This window comes from Heterodontus francisci, chromosome 41 (genome assembly GCF_036365525.1).
Source record: "Heterodontus francisci isolate sHetFra1 chromosome 41, sHetFra1.hap1, whole genome shotgun sequence".
Lineage (NCBI taxonomy): Eukaryota > Metazoa > Chordata > Chondrichthyes > Heterodontiformes > Heterodontidae > Heterodontus > Heterodontus francisci.
Genome location: NC_090411.1, coordinates 36064217 through 36083660, shown reverse-complemented (window position 1 = coordinate 36083660; position 19444 = coordinate 36064217). Strand labels below are relative to the sequence as shown.

Below are 19444 nucleotides of genomic sequence, written 5' to 3'. Positions count from 1 at the left end.
TCCTGCAGCGAGTAACTCACCTCCTGACTCCCCAAAGCCTGTCCACCATCTAGAAGGCACAAGGCAGGAGTGTGATGGGATACTCTCAACTGGCCTAGATGGGTGCAGCTCCAACAACACTCAAGAAGCTCGACACCATCCAGGACAAAGCAGCCCGCTTGATTGGCACCCATCTACAAACATTCACTCCCTCCATCACCGATGCACAGTGGCAGTAGTGTGTACCTGAAATTATTTCAGATTTTTTTTCTTATTTGTTCATGGGATGTGGACATCACTGGCCAGGCCAGCATTTATTGCCCATCCCTAATTGCCCTTGAGAAGGTGGTGGTGAGCTGCCTTCTTGAACCGCTGCAGTCCATGTGAGGTAGGTACACCCACAGTGCTGTTAGGAAGAGTTCCAGGATTTTGACCCATTGACAGTGAAGGAACGGCGATATAGTTCCAAGTCAGGATGGTGTGTGACTTGGAGGGGAACTTGCAGATGGTGATGTTCCCATACATTTGCTGCCCTTGTCCCTCTAGGTGGTAGAAGTCGTGGGTTTGGAAGGTGCTGTCCAAGGAGCCTTGTTTTTTTTTATCTCCAAAATATACTTTATTCATAAAAATCTGTAAAAAATACATTACCAAACAGTTTCAAACAGCACCAAGTCAAAAAATACAAACAGTGCAAAGGAGATCAGTTTCCTTCAATACAATCATGAGTTGCCTCACAACCCTTCCATTTCATTTGTTATGCCATAAACATTTGTACATTTACAGCAAATGAAAATTTTCCCGATACAGTTCGAGGGGTTTCCCATGGATCCAGCCCCTCAGTTCAGCTTGGTGGGGGGACCTTACACAGTGGTCTTTCCCCATTGAGCCTTTGCTGCGGCTGCCCCAAGCTTTAGTGCGTCCCTCAGCACATAGTCCTGGACCTTGGAATGTGCCAGTCTGCAACATTCGGTCGCGGACAACTCTTTGCGCTGGAAGACCAGCAAGTTTCGGGCAGACCAAAGGACGTCTTTCACCGAATTAATAGTCCTCCAGCAGCAGTTGATGTTTGTCTCGGTGTGTGTCCCTGGGAACAGCCTGTAGAGCACAGACTCCTGTGTTACAGAGCTGCTTGGGATGAACCTCGACAAAAACCACTGCGTCTCTTTCCACACCTGCTTTCCAAAAGAGCCTTAGTGCATTGCTGCAGTGCATCTTGATAATTTCAGACAAAGCCCTGGACAAGCTGAAGGACCCGGAAACGGAAGTGCCGGGCGGCTGGGTGAAAGGTCGTTACTAGGCTGAAGATGGCGGCCGCGCTGTTGTGAGGACTCTGAGGCGCCTCGGATTGTATTCACTCTTATTTCACCGGAGAAGGAGTGAGAGAGAAGCGGCGCAAAGATGGGCCGGCGATCAACCAGCTCTACTAAGAGCGGCAAATTTATGAACCCGACCGATCAGGCCCGTGAGTATAGGCGGCCCCGGTAAGGCGGGGGCGCCCGGAGGGAACCCGGTCCCGGAGCCTGGATATCATGGATAGAATAGGAGGAGGATCTGAGTTAAAATAAATATAGTAAAACTGAATATGCAGCCAGTTTTGATATTTTACTGTGGCCTAGATTGATTGGATTGGCTACTATCTTTATTCTCACACAGGGATCGCTGTTGTTTGTACCTAGTCACACTCCTATGGTCACTAACCAGAGCTTATTTCAAGCCCAGGTACGGGTTTATGTTGCTAAAAGATGTTCTGTGGGTAGTACTGTCACCTCTGAGTCAGAAGGTTATGGGTTCAAGTCTCATTCCAGGCACTTGAGCTCAAAGCCTATGCCTGTGCAGTACTGTGGGAGTGCTGCGGTGTCTTTTGGACGAGATGTTAAACAGAGGCCCTGGCTGCCCTCCCAGGTGGATGCAAAATATCATATGGTATTATTCAAAGAGCAGATATATCTTTGCCAATATTTATCTCTCGACCAATATCTAAAACAGATTATCTACTTGTTGCTGTTTGAAGGAACTTTTGCACTAATTGGCTGTTGTATTTCTGACATTGCAACAGTGACTACACTTCAAAGAGTACTTTGTTTGATGTAAAGCATTTTGAGATGTCCGGAGATTTTGAAAAGTGCTATAGAAATGCAAGTTTGTTCTCCTCATTATTTCTTTCTTTCTTCATTCTAATCTGATTCACTTTTTTATTAAACAGGAAAGGAGGCCAGGAAACGGGAACTGAAAAAGGTGAGGCACTTGTATTCACAGGGCCTTTGCAATCTTGTTTGGAGTTAGTATGTGTGGGCATTTTAATGAAAATCTTTGGCTGATTTGCATGCAACGTTCTTGCACAACAACCGAATTGTCCCAGCACAAGCCATGCACAAGTTGGTCCCTTTAAATTGCTGGGCTTGCGCGGCTGCACAAAAATTTAAAGAGGCTGCGCACTTAACTAAATCGTCCACACACTCCAAAGAAAAATTGTGTGCATGTCAGCATTTCCCTGCATGTGAGTAATGGTTCTAATCTAATTTACTACCCTATACCTGTATCCCTTCAACCCCTTTTCCTTTCTAATCTTAATATTGATATAGTTTCTGCCTCAACCAATAACCCTGTGTAAAGAAGTTTTTCCTGCCCTCTGTTCTAAATCTCTTGTATAATCTTGTATCTGTGTCCTCTCCTTTTTGACTCTTTGGCCATGTAACATTTTATTTCTGCCGATGGCTTAGAGGGTAAATAAACCTTGTGTGATTCTGCACCATCCCCGGTGAAAGATCCCAGGCTTAATCCCACGTCCATGCTGAGTTAGCTGAATTGAGCTGGGGCGACAGTTGAGGATCTACAATCTCATCTCCCTGGATTTGGATGATGAAAAGTACTAGCTAGTGTTCTGACTCCTGATTGTTAGCCAGTGATTGCTGAAGAGTATATTCATATCAACTTTGTGTGAGGACAGAATCAGACTTGGCTGTGATGTCCTCCAGAAACTGTTTTCCAGTCTGACATCTGACGAGAAGGAGTCTGCAGCCAAACTTGATTTCAGCAATGTGGAGGGAGAAGGAAGAGCCAGTAGGTTGGCACACAGGAGAAGTCCAGGGAAGTAATGCCATTGTAGTATGGAGAGAAGTTGCCACAGTTTTATTTGTTAAATCAGCTGAAAATTGTGCAAGTGCCTTTTGGTGTAAATTTGAATTAGTGATGGATTCTTGGGTAACCTTTGTGCTCACAGAACAAGAAGCAGCGAATGATGGTGCGGGCAGCTGTGCTCAAGATGAAGGACCCCAAACAGATAATCAAAGACATGGAGAAACTGGATGAAATGGGTAAAGGACAGGAATTAAAATATTCCGGGATAAAACTTTGATGATTTTTTTTTAAAGAAGTCACCGTTATATTGAAAATATGTTAAAACATCATTGCTTCTCAGTTAAAGTTTACATATTCATGCTCAGGGAGATTGGGGGTTTAGGTTGGACGTCTTGGTGAATAACTCAACATTCCAATCTGCTCCCCTAAGCTGCCATGCTGTTCAGTCCTAATTCCCACATTATTATGAGCAGTCAGTGAACAGTGTCCTTTTCATTTACTTGGTAGTTTTAGTTCTCAAATATTCCAGTTTTATTATAATTGAAATCATCTATAGACTTTCAAAATGTTGTTTCGTATATATCTGATCTGCTCTATTTTGGTTCATACTAAGCAGACCCCAGGGTATGTCACACTTTTGAGCTAGGGATTGGGGAAAATTGTTTAATTCTGCAGCAGTATTTTTAATTGTCTGCCCCACGTTGTATCTAACATGCTAGGCGAGTTTTCAGTGCTGTTAACATGTGCTGAAATGACATCTTATGTTTGGCCTGCTGTGTTTTTGTTTTTTCTCCCCCTGGTTTTGTGCAGAATTCAACCCCGTGCAGCAGCCGCAGCTTAATGAGAAGGTGCTGAAAGACAAGCGGAAAAAGTTACGAGAGACGTTTGAACGAATCCTGCGTCTATATGAGAAGGAAAATACTGATTTTTATAAGGAGCTGCGGAAGCTTGAGACTGAATATGAACAAAAACGATCACAGCTCTGCCAGTTCTTTGATGCTGTCAAGGTTAGGGATGAGTTGAATTTTCGTTGTCTGTGTTTTGTGTCACTTAAATGTTTCTGTGTACAACCTTTTTGTTAACCTAAATGTCCCTCCTATTGATTTCTGAGGAAGGGTGTTAATTATAAAATGGATGATATTCCTTAATCGCGTAGTTCTGGAGTGAATAGACACAGTGCTCGATGTGCTACATTGCCATCTCCATAACTTTGAAGTGACCTTGATCTCTCAGTATCAGTTCACCTGTGTGTTGGGGTGGAGTGCAGCAATTAAAGAAAAGTTTGAGTTTGGTGAGTCTCAATTCAGTTTCTAGTGGGTTTAGACCGAAACCACAAACTGCCTCCAATTTGTCACTAAATTAACAATCTCACTCACAGAAACCACAGGATACCTGATGTGGAAAATTGTCACGCCGGTGCAGTGGGATCCCTGTTTTCGGGTTAGAGCTGGGAACAGGAGTTTTAATTTGCAATTAACTGTACTGTATCTGATCTGGCAATATTGATCTGACAGAAAAATAACATCTTATAAATGAAGTGCTCTCCCTTGAAGTGTCTGATTTGTTCATTTGTGTACAATCCCTGTTGTCATTCTCCAAATTACATAACATAAGAAATAGGAGTAGGCCATTCAGCCCCTCAAGCCTGCCACGCTATTCAATAAGATCATGGCTGATCTGTCCCAGGCCTCAACTCCTCTTTCGGGCCTGCTCCGCATAACCCCCGACTCCCCGAGATTTCAAAAATCTATCTACCTCCTCCTTAAATACACTTGGCGACCTAGCCTCCACAAATCTCTGATGTAGAGAATTCCAGAGATTCATCACCTTCTGAGAGAAGAAATTCCTTTGCATCTCAGTTTTAAATGTGTGACCCCTTATTCTGTAACCATGTCCCCTAGTTTGAGATTCCCCCAACAGTGGAAACATATTCTCAACATTTACCCTGTCAAACCCCCTTAAAATCTTATATGTTTCAATAAGATCACCTCTCATTCTTCTAAACTCCAATGAATAAAGGCCTAACCTGTTTAGCCGTTCTTGGTAAGACAACCCCTTCATCCCAGGAATCAGCCTAGTAAACCTTTTCTGAACTGCCTCCAATGCTAGTATATTCTTCCTTAAATATGGGGACCAAAGCTGTACGCAGCACTCCAGGTGTGGCCTTACCAACACCCTGTACAGTTGTAATAAGACTTCCCTATTTTTAAACTCTAACCCCCCGAGCAATAAAGGCCAAAATTCCATTTGTCTTCCTAATTACTTGCTGCATCTGCATGCTAACATTTTGTGTTTCATGTACAAGAACACCAAGATCCCTCTGTACTGCTGTATTTTGTAGTCTTTCTCCATCTGAATAATCTGCCTTTTTATTCTTCCTACCAAAGTGGATGACCTCACACATTCCCACATTGAACTCCATCTGCCAGGTTTTTGCCCACTCACTTAACCTATCTATATCCCTTTGCAGATTCTTTGTGTCCTCATCACAACGTGCCTTCCCACCTATTTTTGTATCGTCTGCAAATTTGGATACACTACACTCTGTCCCTTCCTCCAAATCATTGATATAGATAGTAAATAGTTGAGGCCCTAGGACCGATCATTGTGGCACCCCACTAGTGACGGCTTTCCAACCTGAAAAAGACCCATTAATCCCGACTTTCTGCCTTGTGTGTGTTAGCCAGTCCTTAGTCCATGCCAACACATTACCCCCAATACCCTGAACTCTTATTTTGTGCAATAACCTTTTATGTGGCACCTTATTGAAAGCCTTCTGAAAATCCAAATACAGTACATCTACCGGTTCTCCTTTATCCACTCTGCTTGTTATATCCTCAAAGAACTCTAACAAAGTTGTCAAACATGATTTCCCTTTCATAAAACCATGTTGACTCAGTTTGATTGCATTATGTTTTTCTAATTGTCCTGCTTTTTCTTCCTTAATAATGTCATTTTCCCAATGACAGATGTTAAGCTAACTGGTGTATAGTTTCCTGCTTTCTGTCTCACTCCTTTCTTGAATAGGGGCGTCACATTAGCGGTTTTCCAATCTGCTGGTACCCTACCGGAATCCAGTGAGTTTTGGTATCTCTGCAGCCACTTCTTTAAAAACCCTTGAATGCAGGCCATCAGGTCCTGGTGACTTGTCTGCTTTTAGTCCCATCAGTTTGTCAAGCACCTTTTCCCTCGTGATAGAGATTGTTACAAGTTCTTCCCTCCCATTTACACCTTGCTCATCTATTATCGTTGGGATGTTTATAGTGTCTTCCGCAGTGAAGACCGATGCAAAATGTTGCTTTAAATTATCTACCATTTCCCTGTTCTCTGTTATTAATTCCCTATTCTCATCCTCAAAGGCTCCCACACTTACTTTAGCTACTCTCTTCCTTTTTACATACCCGTAGAAGCTCTTACTGTTTGTTATTGTATTTCTTGCCAATTTACTTCCATAATCAATTTTCTCCCTCTTTATTAGTTTTTTAGTCATCCGCTGCTGGTTTCTAAAAAAAAATTACCAATCCTCTTGCCTACCACTAGTTTTTGCTGCTTTTTATGTCTTTATACATGTTTTGTAAACCCCAATACTGCATATTTAAGAACACTTCTGATATTGCACTTTATGTGGCTCATGGGGCAGATGTCATCATATCATCTAAACAGACAAGTATCGGAATTTGTTTATTTGGTTAAAATCTGTTGAGCCACACTGGTAAATAACCCATTGTTAGTGTAATCAGCTGATTATCTTACCAGCAGTTTCCAGGATGCACCAACACCACTGATTTCAAGTTCAGTCTCTCCAAGGCATGTGGTGCTTTAGTCTGAATTTGCTGCCTTTATCTTTCCCTTTGCTTTACACAAATGATTAATGGACCAAATATCATTTCCAAAGCAACTGCACTGAGGGAACGGTAAGTATTCAATTGATCTCTTGGCTCTGTATCTGGAGACAGCACTTTGATGTTGCACGTTGCTCTGTTGAGAGTATTGACCTTCCTTTGAAGGTGCTGGGTAACCATTTTTCCACCGTCTTCTGTAATAAAAGATAATGTGCTCAAAATGGGGATGAGGATTCTAAAAAGAATTCCTGCTGAACTTTGTTAGCAAAAGGAGACTTCCCTATAGTGAGACTGTCTGTCTGTTGCAATTGCTACCAGATGTTGCTTTGGGAGAGGTATTAAATGAAGTGCAGGAATTACGCAAAATTAATTCAGCATGAATTTCACCTTCATCCTGGAGATTGAAATGCTTTCATATCTCTCATGTTGCTTTTCAGTTCAGGGCAGGCATTAACAGAATTTGTGTTTTACAGAAGGAGCTGTACTAAGTTGATGGGATGAGTGCAGCTCACAGCTTTCTGTAAAATGGTTCTAACAAAAGCAGTTCAGGGCTGAGGGAGGAATGGGAGCAAAGTCATATCAGCAGCAAGCATTTCTCTAAGCCTAATATGAAGTGAAATAAAATGGGAGCTTTTTAAATGATGGTGGAACAAAGTGCTGTAATGTGTGTATTTTTTTTTAAAGTCTTGTGAAGAATTTCAGCTAACATTATAAAACCAGAAGAACTGAAGTGCTCTTTCTGTGTAAAAAGTGTGTGAATGGGCTTGCAAGTATGTATTTAAAACAAATTCCCTTGTGTTTGGAGAGTCTCTAAAGGTCGTGTTCATTCCTCTGGTTTTGGGAGAGCTTTTGAATATCAGGCTCCTGGGGCCCATATGTCCTGTTTATTGTTTCACCCACATTGTTCTCTGACCAGAAAAAATAACAGTGCAACGGCAATAATTCACAAGATTCGTCAACACTGATCTCTGCTGCCGTCAATTGTTTATAATTCTGAGTGCAGCTGCTGATGGGTTCTGCATGCTCACCTTCATCTCCCTTGTAGTAATGTAACTCCTAAAGGTATTAAGTCTTGTGTGAAGAACATATTGCAGTAGGAAGCCAAATAGTTGCATCAAGGACCATAGTTATCACTGCTATAGAACTGTAATATATGTTCTAAAAATACTGTTGGTTCATTTATGCAGTGTAAGTATGAGGCTGCTTTCCTTGTTTATACAGAATGCCCAACATGTGGAGGTGGAGAGTATTCCACTGCCAGACATGCCTCATGCGCCATCAAACATCATGATTCAGGATATCCCCCTCCCTGGAGCTCAGCCACCATCCATATTGAAAAAGACATCAGCTTATGGGTGAGCAGCAATTTGTACCAAAAACTCCTTGGACGTGTACATGAGCTGTGAATATTTAAAACAGGAAGCATTGGTTTTGGGTAAATGCAGAGTATTTTACTACTCTTATCCTTTATGGTAATGCACTCTACCAGAACTGAAAGGAATTGGCTTGTGGGTGAGTGAGGTTCATTGTTATTGATATATTGAAATAACATTTTCAAGGTTATTGGTTGGAATTTAGGAAAGCATATGGTGAACGTAAACTTTCACACAGTCAGACGGTAGGTTTTTTTTCCACACTAGATTTTATTATACAATGAAACAGGTGTGAATTTTTAGTATTTTCCTAGTCCGTCTGCAATCATATTACATAAGGAATCAAGACAAGGTGACGCAGCATTAGAGAGCGAGGAATAATTGGATCAGGGCAAACAGATGTAATTCAGTCCCTAGACTAAAAGCATCCATTCTATCTTTATTTTTGTGTTTTCAATATAAACTCCTTCATCCACATTTATTATGGAAATTGCTAATGAAATGCATCATGCTTTCGCTGTAAATTCTAGTCCATGATGGTACTCTAGCGTGTCCACTGGTGGGATGGTGAAATTAGAGCATGACAAGTTTACAAGGGCAGTTTCCATTATAAATGTAAGCAGGAATTTGTATGGGAAACATTAATGGAAAGTGTGTGCAGACATAGTATTTTTAATACCACTTCAACAACACAACGGGACACTTCGATTATGGGTTTTATCTTCCGAAATTAGCATTGTGTCTCGGTACATATCATGCTGGGTGAAGTACTGGGGATAATAGATGATTGCTTGGTGTTGGGGCAATTTGAGGTGACTTTTTTTTTAATGGACCTTTGTTTAAAAAGAAATCCATAATGGTTTTTCTTCCCTGCAGGCCACCCTCTAAACCTGTGACACTCATGCCCCCTCCTTCGTATGGAGTTCCTCGATTGCCACCTGGTAAGAAGCCCCCTGGCCCACCCCCAGGGCCACCCCCACCTCAGGTATTAGCACTTTATGCACGAAGGATGGGCCCCCCTCCAGGCTTACCTCTGAAGGGAAAAGATGAAGATAATGTTTATGATCCTGAAACCGGTAAGGCATCCTTTACAGGTGCTGCTGTGTATTACCCATATTTTCTGTTGTGGAGTGCTCTGTACACTATCCTGACATTTACTTTGTCTTTTAGCAATTCAGGATATGCAAGAGGAGGATGAGGAGGACAGTGGGGATGATGATTATCCTGAGGACATGGAGCAGGATCAAGATGGAAATCAAGAAGACCAGGATGAAGACAGTGAAGACTCAAAAGATAAAGATAGTGATGATGACGATTTTCGGCATCGAGATGAAGATGATGAGAGTTTAAGGCTAGATGATGATAAACCAGGTAAGTTGTAGTTTTAGAAAAGCAAAATCCTGCGGATGCTGGAAATCTGAAATAAAAAAAGTGCTGGAAATATTCAGTAGGTCTGGCAGCATCTGTGGAGAAACGGTTAATATTTAAATGTTAACTTTGTTTCTCTCTCCACCGATGCTGCCACATCTGCTGAGTCTTTTTATTTATGTTGTAGTTTTATTGGGTTGTTAACTGCTATAATTCAGTCAGAGTGACTCAGTCACCCTTCCATCTGTTTTTGCTTTAAATTACTACTTACGGTGGTGCCATTAAATTACACGGCCAATTTGTGGGAGTGATAGTTGGACCATGACCCAGCCCTCCATGGTAATGCACAATGATCTCCACTGTACTGCAGCACCATGCTGTCTGGTAATCATGTTTTCAATTTGTAGATTGATTTATGTCCAATATTGTACTTTGTAGTTAGTGCTTTGTGAACCTGATTTAAAATAATTGCTTGTTGATCCAGAGCCTGGACGCGTTGCTTTGTTGACAGTCTTTCTAACTAGGTTGCTCAATCCCAAATGTAAATTCATTTAAAAACCATGAGAAAGACAACAGCAGGCTTATGGCAAGACATCTGTGCCTTTCTATGTAGGCTGCTATTTACCAGAACACTGAAACATTTTAACTGTGTATTGGCTTTCCACAGGACGGATTGTGAGGTTTGCAGATGTGCAGGACAAACAGAAGAAGAAGAAGAAAAACCTGAAGGAGCTGACTCCTCTGCAGGCCATGATGCTTCGAATGGCAGGTGAGTAATAGGATGGGCTCTAACAGCTTCCATTGGTGACAGCTGCGATCCATGTAGAGAGAGTAAATGATCTGTAAATGGTACTGATACAGGGGCCATGGCATTTCATATTGGGCAACAGTAGATGGTAGTTTGCGATAGTCTTGGATAAGGGGCCTAGTCCTCCAGTAGCTTAGAAAATAATTGTACTGTTAGTTCTTTTACCTGTGCTCCATCTGCACTCCTGTAGCCATCCCCAGTTCTAACTCCTCCAGCACTGGTAACCATGCTTTCAGCTGCAAAGGACCTAGGCTGTGGAATTCCCTCCCTAAACCTCTTCACACTTCTACCTCTTTTTCCTCCTTTTAAGGCACCCTTAAAACCTAACTGTTTGACTAAGCTTCTGGTCATCTAGCCTAATATCTCCTTAGGGTGTCAAATCTTGTATGATAACCCTCCTGTGAAGTGCTTTAAGACAGTTTATTATGTTAAAGATGCTATATAAATACCAGTTATTGCTAAGCCATACAGCCCTGGAAAGTCCCAAGTTTAACCCACAGTGTATGCTGAGTTAGCTGATCTTAAGTAAAGTAGAACCATTAGACAATACTAATCTGGAGAACGGTAAAGAAGCACTTGCAAATTGCAAATAAATATATTAAAAGTAGATAGCTTATATAGAGAAGGGCCATTTCATCTGTCGAGTGCATCCTTATTCATTAGTGAAAAATCTAGAGGGGAGATGAGGAAATTTCTTTCACTTGAAGTTGTCAGGATCTGCAATGATCAACCTGAAAAGATTATGGAAGCTGATTCCATAAATAATTTTTAAAAGGGAGTTGGACTGGTACTTGAGGATGAGGACCTTAGAGGGTTACAGACAAAGATAGGACTAAGCACGACTGTTCTTTCAAAGGACCAGCACAGGCGCAATGTGCCGAATGGCCTCCTTCTGTACTGCAGGTTTCTATGATGCTGTGAAATTAAAAGTCTGTAATGATTTAACTGGGAGCTAATAAGTTACATTACAGTTGGCCTCAGTTCCCCAGATTATGAAAGGGTAAAATCAGCTGCTGTTCAATATTCAGTAACTCCTGCCTGTAACTCACGGCCAAGGCTCGCCTGACGTGTGGCCACCTGTACCAGATGCCAAAGGATTTCCGACAGCTGTGTAACTGTATTGCAGCAATAATTAGCATCTTTGGGAAAAAATTGGGTGGGATGGGGGGTTGGGGGTGTGGCTAGGGACCAGTGGTGAAAGGAAGTGAGTCTGAGACATCAAATAGTCCTGAGCTAGAGATCCACGGATACTGTTGTGCTGGAGTTTTAGATATGGTGCTGACATCAGGGGTCACGAGCCCTGAAATTTCACAGAGGTTCTTCCATAACTGTGGCAAGAGACCAGCAGAGCCCCCAGTAAATTGCTTTAAAAAAAACATTTGTGCTGTTTCCTTTGGGTTCTGCTGGCCTCTTGCCAAAGTTATGATGGGACTGGGAGCGCTCCTGTGGAATTTCAGGGTTATGGTGTTTCAGTGCAAAGCAGTTAGCAATGGATACCTGGATAGTACATCTGATAATATGCCTAGTCAGCAGTATTGAGCCTGGGATGATATTTTCCTGTTGTGTTTTCTCTAAAATAAAATGTACCCATGTGCAGACTGACATGTTGAGTTTTGTTTTTCCTTCCTGAGTTGCTCTGGTGATCAATGACATAGGGACAGCCACATTGTGACTTTAAGAAGAATCAGTGGTTTGACCTGGATTAGGGCCAATGTGGAGCCTCTTGACTTTCCGGTAGCAAATCCATAATGATTTTTTTGTTCAGTGTTTATGTAAAGTTATGTGTGCAGAATGGTGAAATTAAGTTAGTACCATACCTCCTAATAGGTCAAGATTTTCCTGAGGACGAAGAGGAAGAGGAGGAGGAAGCCCAAACCGAGGGAGGTGCAGAAGAGGAAAAGATGGATACAGAAGAGCAGAGTCGAGAAAAGCGACAGAGGGAGGAATCACGACCAGAGGGCCCACAGGTACCACCACCAACTCAGATGCCCCCTAGGGCACCAATGCAAGCCCCACCAATGCCTGGGCCTCCACCACTTGGACCTCCTCCTGCTCCTCCACTGAGACCCCCTGGACCCCCTTCTGGCCTTCCACCAGGACCACCCCCAGGTAAGAAACAGAATTAAAGTGATAATCCTCCAACTCTAATTGGTGTGACTGTGGGAATTTATAAAGCAAACTATATACAATCGTATTTAAAATAACACAAAGAGCTGTGATCAGCTTGTACTTTCTGCCTTGTTCTGTGAATTCATGCACAGTTGAAATACACATAGTGGGTGGGGGGAAGATTTCATTGTAGGTTTTTAAATTGGCACATGGTTCCCTCTTTAAACATCGTAGAATTGAGTCTTTAATCTGCATTCAATTGACTTAAATGTCAATTAGTGATGCAGTCAGTGTAGTAAATTAATAATTTTTAACTAGTGGTTATGCCACAGATCACATCTTTTTGGAGCACAGTCTTGCTACCAATGGTGAAAGTGAGATAACTGGTCAAAGAGGACTGGGTCTTTGATGCAAGATACTTGTCACAGATGTGTCCATGCCAGTCTGCAGAGTGCTAGGCCCTGATTGGCTGAAGGAAATCTGTTTTCAAAGCAGCTTTCTGTTGCTTCCACTGGGGGAGCTGAGAAAGGAAGAGAAAAAGATTTTTAATTATGTCTTTCAGAGAAGTGGGTGAGAATCAATGGAGTACAATGCACCAAGGGAAACTTAGGTTCAAATAATTGACCAATGGATGTCAAGATGAGGCAAGCAGAGAATATAGATTTTTTTTTTAAAGTTAGCATTTGTAGGATGTACCGCTGAGGCCGAGACATATTATTCAGGCAGTATCCTCTGCATCTAATGACTGGACATGATGTAGGAGTGCTTGATCCTGCCTGGGGTGCCTAAAACAAAGTATTCTATTCTTTAGTAAAACCGCCCCTCACCTTGATCAATTTTCACACAGTTGGGTTTATAGAAAAATCTCCCGTTCTTAAAACCTCGAGCTTGTTCTGGGACTGATGAATCACTTGATTCACAGGCTGTGCCACAAACTTGGAAATGCAGTTTGTAATTGGTTTTCTAATTTGGTCTCCTGTGAAATGTCCTAGAAATTTGCAAATCATGTATTGGAATATTTAGAGTGGCAGTGTAGGATCTTTATGGGACTTTATAATATTTGAGAATAGTTTGACAGTTTATCTTAAAAAGGACCAAAATATTCCTGTAGCACAGATTAGTACTCTGATTAGTCATATGCAGTCTGATTGTAATCGTGTGCTGTTAATTACAGGTGCACCCCCATTCATACGACCACCAGGGTTACCTGGCATCAGAGGGCCGATTCCACGATTGCTTCCTCCTGGACCACCACCTGGGCGACCTCCAGGCCCACCACCAGGACCTCCGCCAGGCCTTCCTCCAGGCCCACCACCTCGGGGGCCCCCTCCCAGATTACCACCACCTGCACCCCCGGGTAAGATGAAATCCATTATGGCGATATCTATTCTGTTTATATCAACAGTGGTAATAACACTAATGATATACTTGTAGGTGGGGCTGTGAGCATAACATGACCCATTTAACATTGTAGGACTCCTCCAAACATTACTTGACAGACTGCTGCATTCTTCAACCCCCATGCCCCCCTTCAGAAGTCCAGTATGGATTTTTTTTCTTTTAATTTACAATAAGCTGTAAATGTCCTTGGAAATTCTTCAATTAGCTTAAACATTGTTAAACTGACTAGAAAGGAAAATCATTGATGTCTCCAAAGACAATTTTTGTGTGCAGATCAGAAAGAAGCATTTAGTTGCTTGCACGCACTCAAATTTCCAAGGAGTTGGAAGTGCAAGTACGTTAGTGACTGGAAATGTAGGTTGAAGTTATTGAAGTCAAGGAAATCTCCCCACACTGAGCAGCATTGAAACATTGCCCCACCACGTGCACACATCATTTTAACATCTGTCCCTAGCCCAGTGAGATTATTAAAATGATTAGTATGCAACTTATTTTAAAAGATATCAGACTTTTGTTATTCAGAATCAGTATTTTACTCTGACAGGACCTCTGCACTTTTTTTTAGAAATTTCTGGTGAATGTTAATTTGCAAAATGCATGGAAACAAAGAAGTATTTCTTCATATAGCATGTTGGGTGCTGTAATAAATTGGAAATTACTTTTGTCTTCCAAAGGGTTTACTTTATTTCAATTTTTTGAAACCTGAATGATATTAATATCCACCTGCCTCATGGAATCTTACTGAAATTCCTCATTTGACAAGTCCTGCAATTTCAGGTATACATTGAAAACAACGCCCTGACTGACAAAAAAAGTGTTCAGAACGTGGCATCTGTAGTGTTAAATGATCTGTGGGCATAAACTGTCCAGTCAGCCCAATAAAAGGAAGGATTTGGTACATAAAAGGTGGTCCAATTTGTACATTTTTAATGCAATTTATTTTTAGTTCATAATTGCATCTGGCTTTAAGTTCCATTAACATACCTTGCACATAGTTTGCTTACAGAAATTATGTTCATTAAAAGGAGAAAGAGTCAGATGCATTTGTTCTGTAAAGCATGCCAGATGTTCTCCGAAGGAAAATGATTATGCAATGATTTTCTGAAACTGTGTACTCCAAACCTAACTCTCTTATTTTCCTTCTAGGTATCCCACCACCTCGGCCAGGTATGATACGTCCACCAATGGCCCCTCCACTTGGGCCTGCACCACCAGGATTGTTCCCTCCAGCCCCAGTGCCGAACCCCGGTGTCCTCAGTGCTCCGCCAAGTCTCATCCAGCGTCCAAAAATGGACGATAATGTGACCACCATCGAGAAGAAAGCCATCGCCACTATCAGTGCAAAGCCCCAAATCACCAATCCCAAGGCAGAGATCACCCGCTTTGTACCCACCGCCCTGCGTGTCAAAAGAGAAAGCAAGAGTCAGGCACCAGTGAAGAAGGGAGAGGAAGAGATTGTTGCCCCAATGAAGCCAGTACCAAAAGCTACACCTGCTGTCTCTATCCAAACAAAGGACGATATCTACGAGTCTTTCATGAAGGAAATGGAAGGACTTTTGTAACTGACTCAGACTTGTGCTTTCTCCTTGTCCTGGACTGTCAACTGCTCAGTGTTTGTTTGAGATTTGTGTATATTCATTCCGAAGTCTGCTTCATTTTTTTTAAACCATTTGTGAAATCTGAATGCTTGTGTGACGCACTGACTGGACAAACATTATACATGTGGCAAAGCTCAACCTATTATGGTTGAAATTGTGTAGCTGAGAACAGTCCCTCTCGTGAGTTTATAAATACTGCAGCTGAAGATCAGACTTGCTTCCTCTAATGAGGGAGGAAATAGTGTTTATTGCATGTCAGCATCTATAGAGACAAATGTTTGTTTGATAGTTGGTTAGATTATGTATTGTTACCACAACCTAGTTAAAAAGACAGCTGTTCCTTAGGTGAGGCGTGCCAGGGATGTTTATAGAAGATGTGAACATTACATGACTTACAGCAAACAGTGAAACATCACTCGCACCTAATTGAAACCCTAAGTTCACAGGTCCTCAAAATCTTTGCACTCTTAAATTGACACTAAATTGGTTGATATGGACAATGAAGAAATGTCATACTGGGGCATGGGCAGTTCTAATGTGAGGTTGGGGCAGAATAAGTGGAACTTTACTCTGAATCCAGCTACAGTCTACTTGCTGTGGGAATATCTCACTAATACTGGGTGGCTGAAATGGGAAGTGCTCTGTTTTCCAGCACTAACATCTTAACTGTATGAGCACAATGTTCAGATTGGTTAAAAAATGATTATTATAGAAAGGTTAGGAATAAAGCAGGTAACAATGCTCATGCATTGTGTCTCTTCAGTGCAGTATTTTAGATATCAGTTGATTGGCTTTACGAGGTGGCACAATTGGACTTGTACTAGCAGCATGATTAAGTTCTGAAACCATGATCTAAAAATTTGCCCTGTTATGTAGCAGCCTTCAGTGGTGTCTCTACCTGGTCTTTACGAGCAGCTTGTGGGTGATATGTAGAGATCCTCTTTGAAATTAATTCTTACTCTCCTCCCTATTTTTCATCTTTTACAACAACCTTTTGATCAATACTGGTGGACACTCAGAAGAAGATTGCGCTCAACTGGTGAAAGTTGCCACTCTGCATTACAATAAAGTTCTAGAGATCCCTTTAAGATTGTCTTGGCAATTGATTGGTAAGAGAGTAATTGCATACTGGCAAAAGATGAAGTATAAAATGTGAAAGAAAGAAAGGAATTTTGGAAATGATCATTTTTAACAATAACCCAAACCTATCTTTCACCATGGTATATTTGATAGTCAATTGGGAGCTGCATTCAATCCTATATACAAATCCCGCTTTTCATGTTTTCAAATTGTGCAGTGTATAAAGTGAAAACATAGAACTTGATAAAAAAATATAATGAGAGAAGTATAGAGATGGTGTTAAACTATTGTCATTAGCCAATGATCTTCAATGAGTATTACCATTCTTTTCTGCTACTGCTAATTCACCTCAAAGTGCTCCTGTTACTAGTACCACCAATGTTGAACCTGTAATCACCAGTATTTCAGTCTAGTGTTGTAGATCTCAAAATGCCCTCTCAATACAACCTAGTTTAAGTGGACACTGTATGAGTATTTCATACATTTTCCATTTACACATTATGGAAACTTTGGTGACAGCACAGTTCAATCCAATATTCCATGGACTTGAACAGTAAGGCACTGCAATTTTAAAAGTAGTGAATTATTGTTGTACAGTTTGATCCCTTATGGTTTGTTTAAATGTTATACAGGATGAAGTAAATAGAATTGGTCCAATGATGGTACCTCTTGCTTTTATTTAAATCTGAAATAAGCACGAGTTAGTTTGCTAACAAGTGAAATATCCGACGTCTTTTCTGTGATCTTGGTAAATTTGTAATCATCTTCCTGTAGGAGGAGCTCTGTACAAACATAACTTGTATCTGTATTTTGCTGTTCTCATATTTAACTCCACCCCAACAATCTTTGAATAGCTAGAATACTGTTGATTGATAACAATGTAGGTCATGATATTTACATACTTGTATTTATAATACAGTTTCAACAAAAAATGCAGCAATATTACAGTAAAATAGAATACAAAAAAGACTTGCATTTATATAGCACCTTTCACAACTTCAGGTTGTCCCAAAGTTCTTTACAATCAATTAAGTACTTTAGAAGTATAGGCAATGTTGCAATGTAGGAATGTAATATAGAAAATACAGTAGCCAAATTACGTATAGGCAGCTCCCATAAACAGCAATGAGATAATGATGCTGATTGAGGGGTAAATATTGGTTGGGATACTGGGACAACTACCATGCTGTTCTGTTAAGAGAGGGCAGACTGGCCCTCAGTTTAATGTCTCATCCAAAAGAGGGCCCCTTGAACCATCAACCTTCTGACTCCAAGGTCAGAGCTATGATTGACACAATATAAGATCACTTAAAAAATGAAAATGTTATTGTACTAGCATTTGAATAAGCTGCAGGATTATCAACAATAACAATTTGTATTTACATAACTCCTTTAACATAACAAAATGACCCAAGGCACCTCACACAAGCATTACTAAACAATATTTGACAAGTAACATGAGATATTTGGACAGGTGATCAAAACTTTGTCAAAGAGGTCAGTTTTAACAAGCATCTTAAAGGAAGAGGGGTGGACCGATTTAGGGAGCTGAAGTTCTAGGCAACTGAAGGGTTGGTCAACACTGGTGGAGCGATTAAAATAGAGGATGTGCATGAGGCCTGAATTGGAAGAGGGTGAGATCTTGTAGGGATGTGAGACTAGAGGTTACAGAGAAGGGAAGGTGAGGCCATCGAGCAATTTGAAACCAAGGATATTAAAAATACAAGAGGGACCTTTCAATCCAGTTAATCTCTATTGGACGTCCAATCACTCTACTCCTCCATCCCCTGCCAGGACTGTCTGAGGGCTCTCTGCTTCTTCCTTGAACAGAGGCCCAACCAGTCCCCATCCAGCACCACCCTCCTCCACCTGGCTGAACTTGTTCTCACATTGAACAGCTTCTCCTTCAACTCCACTCACTTCCTTCAAGAAAAAGGTGTTGCTATGGGTACCTGCATGGGTCCCAGTTATGCCAATCTTTTTGTGGGATATGTCGAACATTACTTGTTCCAGTTCTACTCAGGGCCCCTCCCTCACCTGTTTTTTCAGTACATTAATGGCTATTGGAGCTGCTTCCTGCTCTCACCCCGAACTGGAAAACTTCTTCAACTTTACTTCCAATTTCTACCTTCTCACCTTTATCTGCAACACTTTCCTTCCTCGACTTCTCTGTCTCCGTCTCTGGGTACAGGCTGTCTACTAATATTCATTATTAGCCCACCGACTCCCACAGCTACCTTGACTACACTTCATCACACGCTGTTTCCTGTAAGATTTCCATCCCATTCTCTGTCTCCAACTCATCTGTTCTGATGATGCAACCTTCCACAAGTGTGCTTTCTGACATGTCTTCCTTTTTCCTCAACTGAGGATTCCCCCCACTGTGGTTGACAGGGCCCTCAACCACGTCTGACCTATTTCCCAGGCTTCTGTCCTCGCCCCCCTTGTCCTCACTTTTCACCCCACCAGCCTCCACATCCAAAGGATCATCCTCCACCATTTCCACCACCTCCAACGTGATGTCGCCATCAAACAGATCTTCCCTTGCCTTCTCCTGTCAGCATTCTAAAGGGATTGTTCCCTCCACAACACCCTGGTCCACTCCTCCATTGCCCCGACACCTTGTCCCCTTCCCACGGCAATCGCAGGAGGTGTAATACCTGCCCTTTTACCTCCTCTCACCACCCATGACCCCAAACACTCCTTCCAGGTGAAGCAGTGATTTACTTGTACTTCCTTCAATTTAGTATACTGTATTTGCTGCTAACAATGTAATTGCCTCTATAGTGGGGAGACCAAACGTAGATT

At 41.7% G+C, this 19444-nt stretch overlaps 1 protein-coding gene across 1 annotated transcript; it reads left to right on the top strand.

The window, feature by feature from the left end:
* The first annotated feature begins 1251 nt into the window (after positions 1–1251).
* LOC137353489 (WW domain-binding protein 11) lies at positions 1252–17592 on the top strand. The gene is made up of 11 exons (XM_068019818.1): positions 1252–1441; positions 2183–2214; positions 3200–3293; positions 3868–4064; positions 8121–8254; positions 9149–9348; positions 9443–9643; positions 10308–10409; positions 12276–12557; positions 13732–13914; positions 15105–17592. Exons 1-11 carry the CDS (start codon positions 1378–1380, stop codon positions 15518–15520), a joined length of 1905 nt encoding a protein of 634 aa, XP_067875919.1. The 5' UTR covers positions 1252–1377; the 3' UTR covers positions 15521–17592.
* Positions 17593–19444: the final 1852 nt, after the last annotated feature.

Bases quoted from the DNA above. Each gene is read 5' to 3' on its own strand.
- LOC137353489 (XM_068019818.1), top strand. From the start codon at position 1,378: ATGGGCCGGCGATCAACCAGCTCTACTAAGAGCGGCAAATTTATGAAC. The intron at 4,065-8,120 runs GTTAGGGATGAG...TTGTTTATACAG, and splicing joins AGTTCTTTGATGCTGTCAAG to AATGCCCAACATGTGGAGGT. The intron at 8,255-9,148 runs GTGAGCAGCAAT...TCTTCCCTGCAG, and splicing joins AAAAAGACATCAGCTTATGG to GCCACCCTCTAAACCTGTGA.